The sequence below is a fragment of the Gigantopelta aegis genome, chromosome 11 (genome assembly GCF_016097555.1).
Source record: "Gigantopelta aegis isolate Gae_Host chromosome 11, Gae_host_genome, whole genome shotgun sequence".
NCBI classification, from domain to species: Eukaryota; Metazoa; Mollusca; class Gastropoda; order Neomphalida; family Peltospiridae; genus Gigantopelta; species Gigantopelta aegis.
This window is the reverse complement of record NC_054709.1, coordinates 13,229,040-13,252,731: the sequence shown is the minus strand read 5'-3', so window position 1 is coordinate 13,252,731 and position 23,692 is coordinate 13,229,040. Positions and strand designations below refer to the sequence as shown.

Below are 23,692 nucleotides of genomic sequence, written 5' to 3'. Positions count from 1 at the left end.
CGAGAATGACACCCCACGCACGTGTACGAGGCAACTGTGTGAAGGAAATGTTTTATTTAACGACGCACTCAGCACATTATATTTACGGTTATATGGCGTCCGACATATGGTTAAGGACCACACAGATATTGAGAGAGGAAACTCGCTGTCGCCACTTCATGGTCTACTCTTTTCGATTAGCAGCAAAGGATCTTTTATATGCACTATCCCCCAGACAGGATAGTACATACCACTGCCTTTGTTACACCAGTTGTGGAGCACTGCCTGGAACGAGAAATAGCCCAATGGGTCCACCGACGGGGAGTGACAATGTAATATTTTGTAGCATTCTCATTCGCGCTTCTTTGAGTTTATTACATATAAAAAGATAATGATCTCCAATATCGTATATATTACATAACGTGCATGTCCTTTGTTTTTCCCCCACCATCCATCTAGACATGTCAGAGGCGGATCTGGGGGGGGGGGGGGGGGCTAAATTTGGCGATAGTTATAATTTTATTATATATTAATTTTCATTCTTTTTACGATCCCCCTCCAAACCTCCCCCAAAGTTCCCTTGGTATTCCACCTCATGTCACTTGGGCCCCTCATAAATGGATTTTCTGGATCTGCCACTGCTTGTGGTACCAGCTGGCTACGGGCTTGGATCCACCGGTTGTTGAAGATCATCACCGGCCTCGGTGGTGTCGTGGGTAATCCATCGGACATAAGGCTGGTAGGTACAGGGTTCGCACTCGGTATCGACTCCCACCCAAAGTGAGTTTTAACGACTCAATGAGTAGGTGTAAGACTACTACACCCTCCTCTCTCACTAACCAACGAACCCACTTTCCTCGGCAGACATACCCAATAGCTGAAGGGTGTGCCCAGGACATCGAGCTTGAACCTTAATTGGATATAAGCGCGAAAATAAGTTGAAATGAATGAATGAATGAATGAATGAATGAATGAATGAAGATCATTACAATTGTGCAACACTTCACCAAACACATCCAAGACAAGATAGAGACATCATAGTAACACCATCTCCAAATTGTTCGAATCACCTTAACTCAGACTGAATAGTTGATTAAAGTTAAAGTTTGTTTTGTTTAACGACACGACTAGAGCACATTGATTAATTAATAATCGGCTATTGTTTTGTTTAACGACACCACTAGAACACATTGATTTATTAACCATTGGCTATTGGATGACAAACATTTGGTAATTATGACGTAGTCTTAGAAAGGAAACCTACTCTATTTTTCCATTAGTAGCAAGGGATCTTTTATATGCACCATACCACAGGATAGCATATACCACGGTCGTGATGCACTGGCGGTTGAGCGCTCATTTGAGGTGCTTGCGTCGCAGGATCAAACCACCTCGGTGGATTTATTCAGCTGATTATTTTTTCTTGTTCCAACCAGTGCACTACCAACTGATCAAAGACCGTGGTATGTGTCTTCTTGTATGTGGGAAAGTGTACATACAAAAGATCCCTTGCTGCATAGAAAACATGCAGCGGGTTTACTCTGATGACTACGAGTCAGAATTATCAAATGTTTGACATCCAATAGCCGATGATTAATTAATCAATATGCTCTAGTGATGTCATTAAACAAAGCAAACTTCTGATGCACTGGCTGGAACGAGACAAAGCCCCTTAGTGCCTACTCATGATTTGATTTTGTTTACTGTATTGTGTATACTTGAATCATGAATCCTCCTACCCATCGCTGCCCTTGACGTTGCTTTTTATTCGTAGAAAATTGTGCAGCTGCCCATACTGCTTATTTTAATTTAGGGATAGCATCTGGTCTTTATTTTTTAATGAGTAGAATTCGTCAATTAAAACAATTCAACTGGTAAATTCGATGCACACGGTACGGTGCTGCACAAACATTTGACACCGGAAACACAACGAAATGTTATACACACTGATATCTTTACTACAAACCGCCGTGTAGCGCATTTTTCTAGTCGTTCCTGAGTATGCACCGATAACCAGTTTACGCACAGAGGGTCGGAGGAGGAAAGAAACGAATTTCTTTTGAGGAATAAAATAGGTAATAATTTAATATATGTTATTCTGTTTGTTGTGTACAGAGCGAATTTACCACTTCTATACTTTGATTTTATTTATTGATGTTTATGAAAAAATATATGCAGCAGAAACCGATTTGACCTCAATTCGATTTTTACGAGGGGCTCTATTTGGGTTCTTATTTAATATTAAAATCAACAACTACATTTGACGCTCTTTTTTTTCGGTGATTCATCCACATCAGAATGTGTCAGAAACCATAAAGTGGGTGTGGTGGAAATGGATCTGTGGGAGGCCTACTGATCGCGTTCTTCCCGTCCTTCATCTAAAAATAAATTGCTAGCCTGTCTAATCATCATTGAATGGGATCGACTTCATAATGCGTATATATAAAATTTTAGGTTAAAAAGAAAAGAAAAAAAAAGTACTCAATAAATATACGCGCGCGCGCGCGTGCGTGTGTGTGTGCGTGTGCGCGTGTGTGCGCGTGTGCGTGTGTGTGTGTGTGTGTGTTTTACGTATGTTCAATTTATTTTAATTAGGGACTGGATGTTCGGAGTATCCCCCAACCCTTCCACTGCTCAAAGGCAACACACACACACACACACACACACACACACACACACACACACTATTAGGCTGTTTATATCATAGGTGTCCAGGTAAAATGAAAATATAGACAAGAGTGCGCTAGATTCATATTGACCCCTGTTAATTTGAATGGCTGTTGGATCGATTATTGTCTAAGAAGGGAGAGAGAGAGAGAGAGAGAGAGAGAGAGAGAGAGAGAGAGAGAGAGAGAGAGAGAGAGAGGAGAGAGAGAGAGAGAGAGAGAGAGAGAGAGGGGAGGGAGGGAGGGAGGGGAAGAGAGGGTGGGGAGGGAGAGGGTGGGAGAGAGAGAGAGAGAGAGAGAGAGAGAGAGAGAGAGAGAGAGAGAGAGAGATGGGATGGGATATAGGGGTTTCTTTCTTGTTTCGTAGGTTACAAATATAACACATACACATTGATATCAAATATGTAGGTCCGTACCTTGCAGAGATGGCAGTAAAAGGCACTAGGGCTTCTAGATTATGGTAGCCCCACTCCCATGGCTAGTGATATTCAATGTTGGGCTAGTAAATAACTACTGTTGCCATGCCCGATGGCTAGTGAATATTTTGGGTCAAATGTTGCAATTAAGTTTATTTTGTAAATATGAATATTCTGCCCCACCCCAACCCCCCAATGTTAGTGTTTTTAAGCACTATCTTCCTGTTTAGGTGACATATTTGATTATTACTATTAATTAGTAAAATTGTATTAACTTAAAAAGAAGTAGGGCTAGTGAATTTTTAATCATGGCTAGTAAATTAAAAAAATCACTGATCCCATGGCTAGTGGATTTTATATAAATTCTAGAAGCCCTGAAGGCACTGAGCTCTTCCCCCAGAAAAAAGCCCCAATAAAGTGCCATTTTTAGTTTCTTTTTTCATTTTTTAATTATTTTTTTTAGTTTCTTCTTCAGAATTACGAGGTATTGATCTGTCGATGTCAAACGTTGGATGACTCAACATTTGTGATGGATGACGTAATGTTACTTAGAATCGATGTACATTGAACCTACTTCAACACAAGCGTGTACGAATAGGACTTCACAATTTTATTGATCGATTGTGATGAATGATTATAAAATCCATAATCGATCGTCGTGGGAAGTGTTAACTGTAATTTTTCTTATAGTTTAGATGATGAAATTTAGGTCTTTCATTTCATTTCAACTTACCGGCCTCGGTGGCGTCGTGGTTAGGCCATCGGTCTAGAGGCTGGTAGGTACTGGGTTCGGATCCCAGTCGAGGCATGGGATTTTTAATCCAGATACCGACTCCAAACCCCGAGTGAGTGCTCCGCAAGGCTCAATGGGTAGGTGTAAACCACTTGCACCGACCAGTGATCCATAACTGGTTCAACAAAGGCCATGGTTTGTGCTATCCTGCCTGTGGGAAGCGCAAATAAAAGATCCCTTGCAGCCTGTCGTAAAAGAGTAGCCTATGTGGCGACAGCGGGTTGCCTCTAAAAAAAAACAGTGTCAGAATGACCATATGTTTGACGTCCAATAGCCGATGATAAGATAAAAAAATCAATGTGCTCTAGTGGCGTCGTTAAATAAAACAAACTTTACTTTCATTTTAACTTATTTTCGTGCTTCTATGTAATTACGGTCCAAGCACGATGTCAAGGGCACATATTTCAGCTACATGGACTGTCTGTCCAGGACAGTGAGTTAGTTGTTAGTGGTTAGTGAGAGAAAAGAGGGTATAGTGGCCTTACACCTACCCACTGAGTCGTTTTTTTGAGTAGAAATGTAGGTAAAATCTGTTTGGGGTTGGGTTTATTTTAATATATGCGTAACGTAGACCAAGAAAACACACTAAAATTTTAAATAGGTAATAAAGGGAAATTAAATGTATGATTCGTACGAGACGGAGAGGGTAGAGGCTGGAGGTAAATGCAAACACCCCCCCCCCCCCCCCCCCCCCACACACACACACACACATGTTCTTCAGCAAATCCTCAAATTTGGGCAAACATTATAGAGATATTCGGGTAAAATGAGCTGGCCGGAAACCTTTTCACTTGTATTTCCATCATTCTACACATAATATTGTAATCCATGTAAAACTGTGTAGTGATTTGTTTGCAACCCTACATAGCTATTTGGCAGTAATGCTAATATGAATAAATGTTATCCAGATTCGGGCATTTTCGTTTAATTCGGGCAAACATAAGCCTTCCTCCCTCCATCTGCCCCCACACCCTACAAAAATGGAAGACCGTACGCCTATTTCTAATAATTCAAATCCTTCCTAAGTTCATATATATTCAAACCGACTGTCTAATTTAACGTTCATAGGTTAGTGAAAACCGATTATAACCGACAATCGATGACGGAATTCGAATCGATTCCCAGGAGTCGGGGCTATATCTAGCTTAATTCAGTTTGGTGGTGAGTGACGAGAACATAGCTTACGATACTGGTCGTTGGGGGTGGTGGTGTCAAGTGCATTAGCAAAATTTTGCATGCAAATGCATTTGGGCAAAAACTATAGAGATGGTCAGACAAAATGAGCTGGCCTAAAAACATTTCACCATATATTTCCATAATTTTACTAGCAGTAATATATTAGTTGTAATCAGTGTAAAAAATGTGTGGTGATTCGTTTGAAACACTATAGCTGTTTGGTAGCAATGTTATATACAAATATAAAGTGTTACAGGTTGTTATCCCAATTATGACATTTTCGTTTAAACCGGGCAACAATCCGCCTATGACGAGGAATTTAAGACCTCGAAAAGTTTACAAACATTGATAGTGGCGTAGGTTGTGTGTGTGTGTGTGTGTGTGTGTGTGTGCTTGAATGAAGCTTTTCAGGGAATCCAGGGAAAATGGTAGGTTCCGCTAGGTTCGTATCTCCCCCCCCCCCCCCCCCCCCCCCTACCCCCATGTCTAGACCCCGCTACGCCCCTGCATGGTGTACGTTGTTTTTGATTTTGGTGTCATAATGCTGGGGCGGAGTGGATATTAAATGTGGACAAACTAGTTATCACAATCAAAATCGTATAAGGGAAGTTTTTACCGCTAATATAAGATTCCCATTTAAGAAGCTGCATGTAGACCCCCCCCCCCCCCCCCTCCAATTCAAGAATTGGCCTGAAAAAAAGTCCTGAATACGCGCCTAGTAATATAGGGGCGGGACGTAGCCCAGTGGTAACGCGTTCGCTTGATGCACGGTCGGTTTGGGATCGATCCCCGTCAGTGGGCTCATTGGGCTATTTCTCGCTCCAGCCAGTGCACCACGACTGGTATATCAAAGGCCGTGGTATGTGCTATCCTGTTTGTGTGATGGTGCATATAAAAGATCCCTTGCTGCTAATCGAAAAGAGTAGCCCTTTAAGTGGCGACAGCGGGTTTCCTCTCTCAATATCTGTGTAGCCCTTAACCATATGTCTGACGCCATATAACCGTAATTAAAATGTGTTGAGTGCGTCGTTAAATAAAACATTTCCTTCCTTCCTAGTAATATACTTAATTCATATTTCGTTATTTTCTTTAAAGGTTGATGCCTAACATGGATCCAGCTCAGGACGAGGAGAAGATGTTACGATGCAGTGTCTGCAGCCGAACATTTTCGTTTCCGGAAACTTTAGCGAATCACCAGCTTATGCATGAGACTCCAGTCAAGGCAAAGGCGTCACACAACAAGCAGAAGGCCAAACGAGTGCACAAAACGCAAGCAAGAACCGAAGGACACCACCCTTACATTAGACGTCAGTCTCCAGAAAAAATAGTCCCAGACAAATCCCTGGCTGTTGGACAAACTGTTTCCCACGAAGTAGTAATCGGCGACATATCTTCTCCTACTTGGACCTATCACGTGGAACCACCTAAAAGAGAGGCAGACCTAACCAAAGATGGAGTACGATATTCCAGTGAAAATATTTCTTGGCCGTACAATCCGGAATACTTCAAAAGATTCACCGAACCGACTAAGCCCGCACACCCAAATGTATTCATACCTAGCCGAATGACTTGGTGCTACAATGAACCCTCTGCGAAGGCGTACCAGCAGAATGTGCCGGTGATGTCACATTGTGATGACATAACATGGCCCAGTAATAAAATTGACGATTCTAAGGAACCAATCGGCTATCAAGAAACTATACCGCTTACGGCAGCATCCAATCAGACATCAAATACTGTTGTGTCTGCGCCGTTTTCAACAGCCAATCAAACGTTAAGTACTGCCGTTAACACTTCCGCTCCTGCGCAGCTGTTACCTAGTCCAAAACCTTATATCGCTGTGCAGTTTCAATCAAAAGAGGAGAGCAGAGATGTTGCTCAGCAAGAAAATCCGACCAAAACGTCATTGAGCTCTGCTGGAAATGACGAAGTGTCGGACAACGATAAGCTGTATAGATGTGGTCTTTGTTGGAAAACCTTCTCCTATTTGGAGACGTTTTCCAACCACATGCTGGGACATAGGGAGAGGGCGTTCTGCTTGTGCAATGTGTGTGGGAAGGAGTTCGACTACCTGCCCAATCTGGACGCACACGTGACATCACACAAACCCTACAGATGCATCAGTTGTGATCAACGATTCAGACTTTGGAAATGTGCCAAAGAACATGCACAAAATCACGCTGTACACGATGGTGGCATTCTGGAAGATTATATTTCTTATGTATCATAATCTGATATTGACTGTAGGTATCGTAATCTGATTTAGACTACATACCATAATCTGATTTTGACTTTCTGCCAAATCTGAACGCACACGTGACGTTACACACATGCACCAGTTGTGACCAACGTTCTGACTTTGGAAATGTGCCTGGAAACAAGTACAGAATCTTGCTGTCAGTGATACAGGAATTTTTGACGATAATAATTAAATACAATAAAATAGAATTACGTTTGAGATAGATTGATTGGTTATTCTTGTTCAGAATACTAGTGTCTGTATATCGAATGTGTTTGCGGTCGATTGCTAGTGTTTGTAACTAATTTTCCATTGTACTTCAGTGTTTGACAAGAAGACATGTTTTATTTAACGACGCACTCAACACATTTTATTTACGGTTATATGGCGTCAGACATGGTTAAGGACCACATATATTGATGGGCTACTCTTTTTCGATTAACAAGAAGGGATCTTTTATATGCACCATCCGACAGACAGGGTAGTACATACCACGGCCTTTGATATACCAGTCGTTTAACGACACCCCTAAAACACATTGACTAATCAGTCATCGACTATTGGATGTCAAACATGTAGTAATTCTAACTCATGGTCGAGGGTAACCCACTAAAATATTTTTTAATGCAGCAAGGGATACTTTCTATCCACTTTCCCGCAGACAGGAAAGCACGTACCACGACCTTTGACCAGATGTGGTGCACTGGTTGGAACGAGAGAAAAAACCCAAATCAGCTGAATGGATCCACCGAGGTGGTTCGATCCTGCGACGCAAGCACATCAAGCGAGGTCTTAAACAACTGAGCTAAATCCCGCACCATGGATTTGTAGAACCCTGTACTTTCTAAAAATAAATTAGGACGTACGAATTTATTTGAAAGTAAAATCCGATTTTCGGAACTACAATCATTAGAACAACAAACTCCCTGTTTATACAAGAATGAACGACACCAGGGTACAAAAATCCACATCGGATATTGGGTGTCAGTCAAGTAGACCCTAAACTAGAAAATATCGTTATTGTGTAATTTTAGTCCATATGTTATACACGTTACAATGGCAGAAAACTCCGGATCAGCGGCGGATCTAAATTATGCTCTTTAAATAAAAACAAATTAAAAGAAATTACCTTGGAGAATCCGAGAAATCCCTTCACTTCATGTCACTGGGGTCCCCCTATTGAGTCCCGGACCAGGTCACTGGCTATCCAGAGACTTGACCCGTGACAGACATGCCTGAAACCTTAGAGGTACATGGGCATGTTAAAGACTGACTCTCTCTCTCTCTCTCTCTCTCTCTCTCTCTCTCTCTCTCTCTCTCGCCCTCAAGCTCTCTCTCTCTCTCTCTCTCTCTCTCTCTCTTCCCCCCTCTCTAAATGGATTTTCTGGATCCGCCACTGAGGATAGTTCCTTCAGTCACATCGCCACTCTTTAGTTAATTCAGATCATCCTGTGACGGCCATTTATTCCAGATAATAACACAAGCAAATACCCAATGACAGGCCCATAAGAACGATAGAATGGTCTCTGTGGAGAGAAGCCACAATCTCGCGGGTTTAAGCTGAATGTTTTTAATCTTTATTTATAATGAGTATGAATTATACCCCCACCCCACCCCCCGTACATTTTTTCTTGTAGTGTGTGCGTGTCGGAGGAGGAGGGGGGGGGGGGGAGAGCAGAGCCTTATTTCTTTATAATCTGGCAGCAGCTCCCTCTTACGTTTTCTTTTGCAATGGAGATTGATCCTAGGACTGCGCATCAGGCAAGTGCTTTATTTCACCACGCACCTCGAACTTCGACACGGAACTCTCTTCTTTGCTACTGTACAACCACTACTGGACTACGTCCCGGCCCCTTGACGTGGGAGTAAACACGTTTAACTTGACGACGCCACGGATGAGGGTATTGCTTTCAGTCCAAGTCTGCTGTCAGTCTTTCTGTGGTCCCTCAATTCTTTCAGTCGATATATTGTGCATAATGTCAATCCGATTAAAATTAGCTCTAGTAATGTCCCAGCGGAGCTAATTTTAATTCGATTGGCATAATGTAATTTTTGAATTACAACAAACCAGGCACGACGCAAACAAGTAGACATGGGGGATGGGGGTGGAGGCTGACAGATCGAGGGCGCAAAGCAAAGTTTTTATGGGGTTCGGGGATATGCTCACCCATACAACTAGACGTCTTAAAATGAAAGTAAAATTAATCTCTGCCTTAAGATTTACTACCAATATTTTTTATTCAGCCCCCCCCCCCCCCAACAGCTCTGCAAACCCCCAGGATGACCAAATCACATTTAAATTGTAATGTGCAAATAAACAGTAAATAAATAAATACATACATAGACTGGCCAATAACTAGTCAATGTGTTGTTAAAAAAACCCCCACCTTTATTTATTTAGTCGATGTCGTTAATGGTTTTTAAAAAGGCTGCATATATATATATATATATATATATATATATATATATATATATATATATATATGTATATATGTGTCTGTCTGTCTGTATCTATGTATGTCTGTATGTCTGTATCTATGTACGTCTGTCTGTCTGTATGTATGTATGCATGCATGCAGTAGGAAGCTTGTAGATCACTCTTGCATAGGCTCCTATTTTTGTGGGGGTGGGGCAGGCTGGCTTTTGCCTGAATTAAAACAAAAATGCCCGAACCTTAATAACAATATTTATTCATATTATCATTACTACCAAACGGCTATATTGGGTTGCAAACGATTCACTACACATTACATGGATTACAACTAATTTTGAGGGTAGAATGATAGAAATACATGGTAACCAAATGCACTTCAAAGGCTGAGTCCATGGCACAAAATGAAGGAAGGAAGGAAAATGTTTTATTTAACGACACACTCAAGACATTTTTATTTATGGATATATGGCGTCAGACATATGGTTAAGGACCACACAGATATAGAGGAAACCCGCTGTCGCCACTTTATGAGCTACTCTTTTCGATTAGCAGCAAGGGATCTTTCATATGCACCATCCCACAGACAGGATAATACATACCAAGGACTTTGTTACACCAGTTGTAGAGCACTGGCTGGAACAAGACGGGGATCAATCCTAAATTGACCGCGCATCACGCGAGCGCTTTACCACTGGGCTACATCCAGTCCCCACATGGTAAAAAGGTTTCAGGTTGGCACATTTTGCACGAAAATATCAGTATAATTATGCCCGAATTTGAGGTTTTGTTCCAGCACTAGGACATTTTCCAGCACCCCATCCTCCCCCCCCCCCCCCTCCCCTCGTCTCATATGCTTGTGCTTGGCGAGCAATCGCGTGAAATGTCAAATAAACTGCATTAGCATAGGAAGCTGGGGTGGGGAGATGTGCCCCCCCATGTTTTAGCAGTAGCGATGGTTTATATATATATATATATATATATATATATATATATATATATATGTGTGTGTGTGTGTGTGTGTGTGTGTGTGTATGTGTCCCCCCACACACACTTTGTGACACCTTCCTACACCCGTGAAATTGTTACTGCCAGGCGATCAATTTGTTGCTCTCCTAAAATAAATACTGCATAGAAGTATATGTTTCACTGGTACATGATTGTTAGCTATACACTGCAGTCCTTGTGATTAAAAAAACTGCCCCAGCAGAAACAATTATACTTTTCGTCGAAATTTGTATTTCAAAAGTCCATACTAGTATCTGTTCACAATAGTATTCATGTTTCTTTTATTAACATCATGGAAACAATTTGACTAAAATTGGCTTTATAAAACAGGACTAGCTCTGGGTGAGCAAAACATTTCGCCAAATTGTCTAATAAACTTTAAAAATTCAACAGATATTTTCATTAAAATGTCAATTATTAGATGAAATTATTTCGCCAAATTAAAATAAAATTCACAAACTGCTTTTAAAATTGGCAGTTGGCGAATTTGGCGAGTGCCAGAGCTAGCCCTGATAAAAGAAAGTGTGGCTTTTAAAAGTTTTAACATAGATTGTTTGACCATGTCTAAAAATTGTCTTACCATTAGAGCACATTGGTTTATTACCATTAGAGCACATTGGTTTATTAACCACTAGAGCACATTGGTTTATTTACCATCAGAGCACATTGGTTTATTTACCATCAGAGCACATTGGTTTATTAACCATCAGAGCACATTGGTTTATTACCATTAGAGCACATTGGTTTATTAACCATTAGAGCACATTGGTTTATTTACCATTAGAGCACATTGGTTTATTAACCATCAGAGCACATTGGTTTATTTACCATTAGAGCACATTGGTTTATTTACCATTAGAGCACATTGGTTTATTACCATTAGAGCACATTGGTTTATTTACCATCAGAGCACATTGGTTTATTACCATTAGAGCACATTGGTTTATTTACCATTAGAGCACATTGGTTTATTTACCATTAGAGCACATTGGTTTATTACCATTAGAGCACATTGGTTTATTACCATTAGAGCACATTGGTTTATTAACCATTAGAGCACATTGGTTTATTACCATTAGAGCACATTGGTTTATTACCCACTAGAGCACATTGGTTTATTACCATTAGAGCACATTGGTTTATTACCCACTAGAGCACATTGGTTTATTTACCATCAGAGCACATTGGTTTATTAACCATCAGAGCACATTGGTTTATTTACCATCAGAGCACATTGGTTTATTAACCATTAGAGCACATTGGTTTATTACCCATTAGAGCACATTGGTTTATTACCATTAGAGCACATTGGTTTATTACCCATTAGAGCACATTGGTTTATTACCATTAGAGCACATTGGTTTATTACCATTAGAGCACATTGGTTTATTTACCATTAGAGCACATTGGTTTATTACCATTAGAGCACATTGGTTTATTTACCATTAGAGCACATTGGTTTATTACCATTAGAGCACACTGGTTTATTAATCATTAGAGCACACTGGTTTATTACCATTAGAGCACATTGGTTTATTAATCATTAGAGCACATTGGTTTATTAATCATTGGCCATTGGATGTCTTAGAGAAAACCCGCTACATTTTCCATTAGGATCTTATATAAGCACCATCTCACAGACAGGATAGTACATACCACAGCATTTGATATACCAGTTGTGGAGCACTGGTGGAACGAGAAGTAGCCCAATGGGCCCACCAATGGGGATCGATCCCAGACCGACCATGCATCAAGCGAGCACTTTTCCATTGGGCTATATCCTGCCCATCAGCAAAATAAAATTACTGAAGTTCATCAAGCTTACATTTTTATTATGAAATCAAGCAAGTGGTTCACGGTTACACATCGCATATGTTTTAACATGTTACAGTCTCATGTTTCACACTCACACATCGTGTTTCATATCTGCTAAACAAGTTTCACCATCTGATTTAACATGATACACAATATCATGCTTCACATTCATACATCCTGTTTCATTTCCACTAAACAAGTTCACCATCTGATTTAACATGATACACAATCTCAAGTTTCACATCCACACATCCCGTTTCATATCTGCTAAACAAGTTTCACCATCTGTTTCAACATGTTACACAATATCATGTTTCACACCCACATGTTTCATATCTGCTAAACATGTCTGACCATCTGATTTAACATGCTACACAATCTGATGTTTGACATCTGTACATACTGTTTCATATCTGCTAAACAAGTTTCACCATCTGATTTAACATGATACACAATCTCATGTTTCACATCCATACATCCTGTTTCATATCAGCTAAACAAGTTTCACCATCTGATTTAACATGTTAGTCTCATGTTTCACATCCATACATCCTGTTTTATATCTGCTAAACAAGTTTCACCATATGATTTAACATGTTAAATTCTCATGTTTCACACCCACACATGTTTCATATCTGCTAAACATGTTTGACCATCTGATTTAACATGTTACACAATCTCATGTTTCACATCCATACATCATGTTTCATATCTGCTAAACAAGTTTCACCATCTGATTTAACATGTTACACAATCTCATGTTTCACATCAATACATCATGTTTCATATCTGCTAAACAAGTTTCACCATCTGATTTAACATGTTACATTATCATGTTTCACACCCACACATTTCATATCTGCTAAACATGTTTGACCATCTGATTTAACATGCTACACAATCTCATGTTTTACATCCATACATCCTGTTTCATATCTGCTAAACAAGTTTCAACATCTGATTTAACATGGTACATAATCTCATGTTTCACATCCATACATCATGTTTCATATCTTCTAAACAAGTTTCACCATCTGATTTAACATGTTACATTATCATGTTTCACACCCACACGTTTCATATCTGCTAAACATGTTTTACCATCTGATTTAACATGCTACACAATCTCATGTTTTACATCCATACATCATGTTTCATATTTGCAAAAACAAGTTTCACCATCTGATTTAACATGATACACAATCTCATGTTTCACATCTGTACATACTGTTTCATATCTGCTAAACAAGTTTCACCATCTGATTTAACATGATACACAATCTCATGTTTCACATCCATACATCCTGTTTCATATCTGCTAAACAAGTTTCATCATCTGATTTAACATGGTACACAATCTCATGTTTCACATCCATACATCATGTTTCATATCAGCTAAACACATAACCATCTGATTTAACATGTTACACAATCTCATGTTTCACATCCATAAATCATGTTTCATACCTGCTAAACACGTTTCACCACAACCCATAGCAATACATCACCATGCAGCAGAGTAAAATTATTTACGGAGGAAGCCACATTCGCACAGACACCTCAGTGGGACATGGGGCTTTACGACACTGAAAACGTTCGTTCTCGTAGTCGGCAGCGCTGAAATAATCCCCAAGGTAATATATACCATCTTTCAACCTCATGACTTTCCTCTTCACACGAAAACACTTCTTCCATAGACATGTTTCTGTCAATTGTGAAGGAAACGCTTTACCCATGAGCACTTGAAGCCAGGCTAGCATTGTTGTACAATCTCGGTAAAATGACATTAGTTCCAAGATCAAGCCGTTGGTAATTAGGTCCTCTGGAATTTCATGCAGTGAAGATGATAGCGGATTCTCCACGAACTCTTCCAAACCAGCTCCAACAAGATGAGGGTATTCGGTGACTGGTGCTGTATGGCTATGGGAGGAAAATACAAACAAATAAAAACATTTAAATGTTGTTTTACAGTATGGGTAAAATCAAAATTAATTCCAAGATCAAGCTGTTAGAAATGAGGTCCTCAGGAATTTTTATGCTGTAAAGATGAAAGTGGATTCTCCCACAAACTCTTCGAAACCAGTTTCAACAAGTTGAGCGTATTTGGTGTCTGATGAAATATGCCAGTGGGAGAATAGTCTAAAAATAGACTACGGCTCATTGCCATAACCATTATTTCTCTGAGGTACATGTTTTTTTAGAATTTTTTTTTCTCCAATTACCCAGAGCTTCTAGAATTCTAATAAAATCCACTAGCCATGGGATCAGCGATTTAAAAAATTGACTAGCCATAATTAAAAATTGACTAGCCCTACTTTACTTTTAGATTAATATAATTTTATTAAAATAATATTAATAATCAGATATGTCACCTAAAGAGGGAGATAGAGCTTAAAAACACTAACACTGGGGGTTGGGGTGGGGGCAGGATATTCATATTTACAAAATTGACTTAACTGCAACATTTGACAAATGTTTTTCACTAGCCATCAGGCTCCAATACAATCTAATTAAAATTAGCTCCACTATCACATGTGGATCTAACAGCAGCCAGTTGGAGCTCATGTCCACCAATCAAAACCTTACTTGCAGAATCATGCCAGTGATTTGAAAATAATTTGAAAATATTCCGAATTATCCTAAGGGTATACGATATGTTTCATGTGAATTATGAATGCCTTATTTAGACCAGTAGAACTAATTTTAATCAGTTTGCTAACAACACTGCGTAGTCTCCAATGTCCAGGTAACATTTCGTCTGTAAATAATAATTTAAATATTGACCAATCACACTTCGCCTTTTAAGTTTTATAACGTTATTTGGGAGCATATAAATTATAAAAATATCGGGCGAGTCTATTTTAGTGGCCGCAGTACAGCAAACCATACCAATACGTACAGGATGGGTTATCAGTCTTCAATTTTACATTAAAAATTAGTTATTTATTAATTTAAAAAAAAAACTAAATCAGTCTTCAGTTTTACATTACAAATTATTTATTTTATAAAATAAAACATGTTTTAAGACATTCGTAATTCACACGAAACATGTCGTATACCCTCAGGATAATTCGGAATGTTTTGATTGGTGGACACGAGCTCCAATTGGCTGCTGTTAGATCCACATGTAATAGTGGAGCTAATTTTAAAATTAGATTGGCTCCAATAGTGAAAAATATGCTGTTTAAAAACTAAGGTCTAGTGACTTTTAACTCACACACAAAATGTCCACATAAAATATTGTGCCCTGAATGACAAAAATGTAACACATCTAAATACTACAATAAGAAAACAACAATCATTAAAGTTGTAATACAGACCGTGCACACTTGTTGGATGGGCTACCATCAATAATACCCTGTTTTAAACAAGAGTTATCTCCCTTCTCGTCTGGATTGTTCTGGTGCGTGGAAATGGCGTAAGTGTGGTCAGTTAAAACTGGAGTCTTTGGTTTCTGTTCCTGTCCAACATTCTGGAAAAACAGAAAAATTACTTCTGAATTACACTACTCAACATTATTAATTTGTTAAAACAGTACGAGACAGACAGGGCGGTCTCCCTGCCCAGGGGTGGGACATAGCCCAGTGGTAAAGCGCTCGCTCGACGTGCAGTCGGTCTGGGATCGATCCCCGTCGATAGGCCCATTGGGCTATTTCTCGTTCCAGCCAGTGCACCACAATTGGTATATCAAAGGTCATGGTATGTATCCTGTCTGTGGGATGGTGCATATAAAAGATCTTGTTGCTAAAAGAGTAGCCCATGAAGTGGCGACAGCGGGTTTCCCCTCTCAATATCTGTGTGGTCCGTAACCATATGTTTGAGGCCATATAACCGTAAATAAAATGTGTTTGAGTGCGTCGTTCAATAAACCATTTCTTTCTTTCTTTCTTTTTCTCCCTGTCCATTGCCAAATTATATACAAAGTGACTACAGCATTTAGTATTTGGCTAATAAAATATTTTTTAAATTAGCCATTTTGTACTATTTTTTGTCAAGGAAATACTCCAGATATCTAAAAATTGGCTAAAAGAAAGTTGTACCCAGTGTGAGCCCTGACATATTTTGACTGTTATATAAAAAAGAACAGGGTCCCGTTTTACTAAGCGATCTTAGCGCAAAGATCACCTCAAGTGCATAAGGTAGCTATGCACTAAAGATGATCTTAGCGCTAAGATCGCTTCGTAAAATGGGGCCCAGGTCCGTAGCCAGGATTTTGAAGGGGGGTGGGGGGTGGGGGGGGGGGGGGGGGGAGGTGTTTAGGCTTATGGTGAGGCACAAAGAGCCTAACATGAGGGCACAAAGAGCCAGAGTTGCTAAGGGGGGTCTGGGGGCATATTGAAAAAAGAAGAGACACCGGTGGGGGTGTCAACTGACCGTCCCGACACCCCCCCCCCCCCCCATGCGCTATGGGCCTCAAGAATGAAGTTTGAATACCACATATTTTGGCTGCTTTTGTAAAAACCTACTTGGTAGCCATTCACATACAGTTAGTTTGATTTTGTTTAATGAAACCACTAGAGCATTTATCACCAGCTATTGGCTGTCAAACATTTGGTAATTTGACAGAGGAAATCTGCTACATTTTTCCATTAATAGCAAGGGATCTTTTATATGCACCATCACTCAGACAGGATAGCACATACCCTGACCTTTGTTATACTAGTCGTGGTGCACTGGCTAGAAAGAATAGAAAAACTTTTTCTATAAATGCCCGACAAATAGGTGCAGAGTGTTTACGATTCAAATCCTTCTTTTGTATGTATAATTCTAACCAATTGTGTAATTGAAAGTTGATCGGTTTGTACAAACTGATTGTAACAGATGATCGATGATGAAATCCGAACCGATTCCCATCAATATTCAGTGGTATACCAGGGCTTCTAGATGATGGTAGCCCCACTCCCATGGCTAGTGATATTCAATGTTGGGCTACTAAATTACTACTATTGCCATGCTCGACAGCTAGTGAATTTTTTTAGCCATGTTTTGTAAATATGAATATCCTGACCCCACCCCAACCTCAAATGTTACTGTTTTTAACCACTATCTCCCTCTTTAGGTGACATATCTGATTATTACTATTATTTTGTAAAATTGTATTAACTTAAAGTAAAGTAGGGCTAATGAATTTTTAATCGTGGCTAGTGGATTAAATTTGTTTTTCTAGAAGCCCAGTTTACATGAACAATCTGGTTAATTCACACAAAGCCAACATGTTTACCTATTATAGCATTACAATGACACCTCTCCAAACCGGGCCCTTTGTAAACTGAAATTCCCTCAAACCTGGACATCTTTCATGATCCTTTTTTAAAACTCAGTAAAGAACTTAACCTCTCTAGACCGGATACCTCTTAAAACTGGACATTTTACTTGGTCCCGTAATGTCCGGTTTAGAGGGGTTTCACTGTATTTATAATGTAATGTCACAGTACAAGTTTCAGAACTATCAAAACTCTGTAAAAATGCTGTTTTTCAAATGTTCAATATTAAAATTTAAAAATTTAACCAAATATAAAACAAATTGAAGACTTCCAAAATATCTCACTATTACTTTGTTGAAATTGCCCTAGAGCATCTGAAAATCATAATAGCCAATTTAAGAATCAAAATTCTAGCAAAAGACAAACTTTCACATTTTAAATTTAAATTTTTAAAAACAATTTAATAAAAATAAAATTAAAATTAAAAACAAGTTTTGAAATATATCTCTATTAGTTTGTGAAGACTACCCCAGAGAATCATAGTGCTAAGTTTTAAAACAATCCAAAAAAAAAAAAAAAAATTCATAATAATAATCATAAAAATAAAAAATAATAAAAAATGAAGGAGAAAAAACCCTTTAAAACAATTTTAATAAATTTAAAATGTAAAATTTCCAAAATGTCTCCATTATTTTGTGTAGACTGGCCCAAAGAATAATTAACTACTAGTAGTTTCAAAACTATCCCATCAAAACTCCAGAAAGAGACTTTTAAATTTCAACCTCTTTATGACACCCAATAGCCGATGTGTAATTTTTGTGCAGAAGTATTGTTAAACATCCATTCATTAATTTAAATTTCAACGTTAAATTTCCATTTAAAATTATATCTCTATTATTTTGTGGAGACTGCCCAAAGAATAAAATCTAAATTACCAAAATATCTCATTTTTAGTTTGTGGGGAGTTCACAAGAGGATCATTGTCCAGTGTTTTAACGTGTGTTGAGAGCGACGTTAAATAAAACATTCCTTTCATCAATAATAATTTATACATGTATGCATTACTAATGTACTAAACATGTACAAAGTGCAATAACTGCTGACAACAGTTTAACCAAATGCACTTCAAAGGCTGAGTCCATGGCACAAAATTATTATCAACAAGTCATTATCTTCATTTAAAAAAAAAGTCAACCTTTTTATTAGAATCATCTTGAGCAAGAAATGTGGTAAATACTAGAGGATCATTGTTAGCTGGCGTTGTTATAATCTGATTAAAATTAGCTCTACTGGCCTCACCAGTAGATCTAACAGCATTGCATGGACTCCCATGTCCAGGTGACATTTCATCTATAAATAACAATTTAAATATCGACCAATTACAATTCGCCTTTTATAATGTTATTCGGGAGCATACAAATTCTATAAATATCGGTCGGGACTATTTATGCAATAGGCGAACTTGTTGGTCTATTTCAACACTGAAAAAACAGGGGGAAAAAAGTGTAGTAATAAACACTGGATTGTATACTAACAAACAGATTTTATGGCTATACCATCACAGGATTTTTTTTCGTCTTGAAACTAATTTTATATAAAATTTTATATTGAAATTGGTTTCCGGCATACTTTGTAATTCACCCGAATCATTTCGTATACCCTCGCCATAATCCTAAATGTTTTCAAATTCTTTTCAAATCACTGGCATGATTTTGCAAGTAAGGTTTTGATTGGTCGAATGAAAGGTCAACTGAACATGAGCTCCAACAGGCTGCCGTTAGATCCACATGTAATAGTGGAGCTAATTTTAATTAGATTGGCACTGTTACGTAAACATAATGTACAAACGGGGAAAAAAAGGGGGTTAGACTATTTATTAACATTTATTTATGCTCTTTTTACTTTTGTTGATTGTCCAAGTAGTAACAGGTTTGCATTCGAACTAGTACTTATTATTGTTGTTAGTTAATCGAATCTTATAGTACTTAGTGCGATCGAACCACCTCTGTGGATCCATTCACCTGATTGGATTTTTTTTTTTTCCAACCAGTGCACCACAACTGGTCAAATGCTGTGGTTGGTATGTACTTTCCTGTCTGGGAAAGTGCCTATAAAAGATCCCTTGCTGCATTAGGAAAAATGTAGCAGGTTAAGTCCTCTGATCACCAGGAGCCAGAAATTATCAAATGTTTCACATCCAATAGCCGATGATTAATCAATGTGATCTAGTGGTGTCGTTAACTAAAAGTAAAGTAGTTCAAATTTCGTACATATCATTTTAAATAACTGGGGTGAAAATCATGTCAATGCAAGATAATATTAATATTATTTCACCCCATGTCGGATATTTATTGTGTATGAAGCTGAATCAATGGTTTGTCAAATATTTTTCATTTCGTGGAAATCAATTATCCACAAACGTGTTGGATATTGATAGAATTTTCAAGTTTCCTCCCATTAGAAGAAAGGAAGGAAACGTTTTACTTAACGACACCCATAAAACATTTTATTTACGGTTATATGGCGTCAGACATATGGTTAATGACCACACAGATATTGAGAGGAAACCTGCTGCAGTGTTCGAGATTAAACAATTTTTGGCCAGTATCCCAGTTGGATACTAACATTTCAAAATCTGGTATCCCACCTGAGAATTTAGTATTATAGGACATCCCGGTGGGATACTGGGTTCTTGAAGTCTGGTATCCAAAATTAAATTCTGGTATCCCTGGGATATCGGGATACCGTTAATCTCAAACACTATGCTGTCGCCACTTCATGGGCTACTCTTTTTCGATTAGCAGCAAGGGATCTTTTATATGCACCATCCCACAGACAGGATAGTACATATCACAGCCTTTGTTACATCAGTTGTGGAGAACTAGCTGGAACGACCCCATTAGAACAATTAATAATTGAACATAAACCAACAACTCCCCATTGGCACTACTGTTTGAAAGCTGGCAATGCCCTCCCCACCTCTCAGTGGATACAGTACTGTTGTGTAATCTTGTTTATCATCCATTAAAGGCTTTTGTAGGAGACAGGGTTCATAGCCTTAACGACCAAACAAATTCAGACTTTCAAAGACTTTTACACAGCAGTCAATTTAATTTATTGATTTCTACCCAAAATATAAAGTGTATTAAAGGAATAGCCTTGTTTTTAAAAAGAAATCTGCCAGTTTAAATTGATTATACATGTATTGTAATTTGTACCCGTGTAGTGCACAATTAATTTGTTTTTTTTTTAAGTAGTTATCTTGGTCATGTGGCCTCAATAACTGAATAAATATCTTGTCTTGTCTTGTCTATACAGCGGTCAAGGACAATAGATTGCAAAAAAAACCTCAAATCAGTTTATGTTGCTGTTCATGGCAAAAAAATAAGAAGCTTTTTCTGCATGCATCATGATAGATTAAACCTTGTAACTGGAAAATATCAAGTGCATGCAGCTGTAAAACATATCACCATTGCTTTGGCTATGATTTGTAAGAATTTTCTTTTTAAGACTTTTATTACAATTCAAAGACTTACAAGAAATTTAAAGACCGCTAAGAACCCTGGGAGATATTGCTGGCACTATTATTTGCGATATCTCCTGCAATATTCTTTGCTTCTTTCCGTTATGATACTGTGATATGTTTCAACGCTAAACCTATTTGAGTTTACAAGTCAGAAATCTCAATTTACGAGAACACCCTAATGCAGCATGGCATGAGACAATCACTGCAATTTCCCACTGCAATTGGCAATGCTGTGGAGTTTTTAAATTTAATTCTCCACAGCACTATATTCAGGGTTTTTTTTCAACAGCATGTTTTTTTTGTTTTGCCGTGGACATTTTCTTAATTGTAGGGTGTGATGGTTTAGGGATATGAGGGAGGTCCTAAATATCTACAGGTAGGGTGAAGTTTCCACTCCCCGTCATACCAGATCTTTCCCTAGGATATTTTTAAAGCGATTACATTTTCAGTGCCATCTTGGTTGTCTATGACAATTAGTAATCAACTGTTGTTAAATGAAAGGGTCCCGAGGGCCTTACAGTGACACCTAATTAGGTATGAAGAACATGTTTCACCTGTTAGAAGTGTGAATACTTTTGTACTGTTGTCGATTGTCACATACAGCCAAATAAAGCATAGAGGCAATTGATTTAAGGACCATACATGATGCCAAAGCGCTTATTTACACACCTAAGGGAGTAGTGGGCCCCTATGCCATATGGATCTGGGGAAACCACCCACCAGCAGAGTTTACCAATAATTCTGAATGGACAGAATAACACACTCGCTGTTTATAATTAAATTACGTTTATTGGTTAAAATTATTAATATCTCTACAGCAGAATTATAAAGTAACTCGTAGACTAGTATAAAAACATAGTCTACGGAAAAATTAAAATAAACCACTGTACGCCTAAATTGTAAATGATAATAATTAATTTCCTCAGGTCTCGCCTGCACAATGCTGGGCTAGCTCCGTCACTCGCCAAATTCGCCAACTGCAAATTTTAGGAACAATTGACAAATTTTATTTTAATTTGGCAAAAACAATTCAAGTAATAATTGGTGCTTTGTTGGAAAATAACTAGGTTTTGCATTGTTTAGATAATTTGGCGAAATGTTTTGCTCACCCACAGCTAGTCCTGCAATGTATCGTTTTCTTAATAAAATCAATGCTTACATTTATATGAATTGATTCACGGCACTACTGGTAAGAACAGCTGTTTTCTATTTACTTTCCAAATAGTCAACCCCAAACATTAGTGACGTCATCCCCAGGTTGACATCATTCATCCTCCTGAAGCTAATGTCATAACACATGATATTCCATGCCGTAAATAACATATTTTGCCTGTATGTTACACAGGGGCTGTGAGTTCGACCTGTACCCCCCTTTCAATGGTTAGGGTTAGTTTTAGGGTTAATCTTAGAGTTAGAGCCTTTGATATTAAGGAATACGGGTCGAACTCTTTCCTCCAGCATTAGAACCGAATGCTTAAGCTCACCGAAGCTGGTCTTCTTCTGCTACGGTCTGTCGATATTCGTTTTGCCTTCATTGACATAATAAAATTCATTGTTTTCAAGTTATCACTCAATGTCCGTTTTGTCTTCTTAATGTTTGAAATGTCACTAAACATCGTCTCTTTCTTCATTTTGGGGTATATCGTGGGAACAGAGTATGGCTTTAACGTGGTTTTACTTGTCATTCCAAACTCTGCCCGTAAGCGAAAAGTTAAGTGATCGAAACAGTCATCTTTAAAATGCGCACTACATAGCGAATGGCTCTTTTTGAAGTTAGTTAAATCGGGTCTGGTCTTTTGTACGAAATGTTTCCAAAAACCACGGGTTTCTTCATCTCTGGGGAGTATATGCAATGAAATGCTACCAGATTTATATGTGTTGTCGCATCCCGCCACAATGCAACGATTTCCTGGCATTATTTTAATCTAGATTGCAAATAATCTCTCGACTATTGTATAACGGAAATTAGAGACTGTCAATGCACTGTCACCATTCTTCCGTCGGCCATACTTGTTTTCTTCCGTGTCTTAAATCCCGCCTTTTATGTGCAAGTGAATATTGTGAATTCACAAATTCCAAATTATGAACAAGACTTCACCAAATGGAGAGCGTTAATAAAGGCGATTAATAAACAATCTGCACTGTCGCTCCAATCTCACACACCTAAACCCATAATTGCACGAATGATTTGTTTGTTCCTCCATTTTTTCCCCCACGAGTTGTGAAGATTGAGCTACAAAATCCTACCCCAGTTCATAAGTTGGGTTAATTAATAAATCAATGTGCTCTAGTGGTGTCGTTAAACAAAACAGACTTTATTCTAAAATGCATTATGTCGTTTCATAGACAGCTGTTACTAGAATATACAGTAGGCTGATTTAAAGTCGTGCACATCTGGCTCGACCTGTAATGGCCGACAGGTCATAATCTATACACGTA

The 23,692-nt window shown here is 38.5% G+C and overlaps 2 protein-coding genes across 4 annotated transcripts; one reads left to right on the top strand and one right to left on the bottom strand.

Moving 5' to 3' along the window:
* Positions 1-1,958: 1,958 nt before the first annotated feature.
* Positions 1,959-7,488, top strand: LOC121385316 (zinc finger protein 184-like). 2 transcript variants are annotated; one of them, XM_041515949.1, is made up of 2 exons: positions 1,959-2,054; positions 6,126-7,488. In XM_041515949.1, exon 2 carries the CDS (start codon positions 6,130-6,132, stop codon positions 7,258-7,260), a length of 1,131 nt encoding a protein of 376 aa, XP_041371883.1. In that variant the 5' UTR covers positions 1,959-2,054; positions 6,126-6,129; the 3' UTR covers positions 7,261-7,488. The 2 variants fall into 2 exon arrangements, with proteins under 2 accessions (XP_041371883.1, XP_041371884.1); XM_041515950.1 differs by lacking the exon at positions 1,959-2,054 and adding an exon at positions 3,437-3,649.
* A 5,035-nt stretch (positions 7,489-12,523) lies between these two features.
* LOC121385352 lies at positions 12,524-23,578 on the bottom strand. 2 transcript variants are annotated; one of them, XR_005959529.1, is made up of 3 exons: positions 22,413-23,578; positions 15,844-15,995; positions 12,524-14,443 (listed from the first exon to the last, which is right to left on the bottom strand). XR_005959529.1 is itself a non-coding variant. In XM_041515994.1 (3 exons), exons 1-3 carry the CDS (start codon positions 23,167-23,169, stop codon positions 14,053-14,055), a joined length of 975 nt encoding a protein of 324 aa, XP_041371928.1. In that variant the 5' UTR covers positions 23,170-23,566; the 3' UTR covers positions 12,524-14,052. The 2 variants fall into 2 exon arrangements, 1 of the variants encoding a protein (XP_041371928.1); XM_041515994.1 differs by having other exon boundaries at positions 22,738-23,566.
* Between the last annotated feature and the right edge of the window lie 114 nt (positions 23,579-23,692).

Excerpts from the sequence above, each read along its gene's own strand:
- LOC121385316 (XM_041515949.1), top strand. The coding sequence starts at position 6,130 with ATGCCTAACATGGATCCAGCTCAGGACGAGGAGAAGATGTTACGATGC.
- LOC121385352 (XM_041515994.1), bottom strand. The coding sequence starts at position 23,169 with ATGCCAGGAAATCGTTGCATTGTGGCGGGATGCGACAACACATATAAA. Across the intron at positions 15,996-22,737 it reads GCAGAAGAAGACCAGCTTCG|AATGTTGGACAGGAACAGAA; the intron begins GTGAGCTTAAGC and ends CTGTTTTTCCAG. Across the intron at positions 14,444-15,843 it reads CCATCCAACAAGTGTGCACG|CCATACAGCACCAGTCACCG; the intron begins GTCTGTATTACA and ends TTCCTCCCATAG.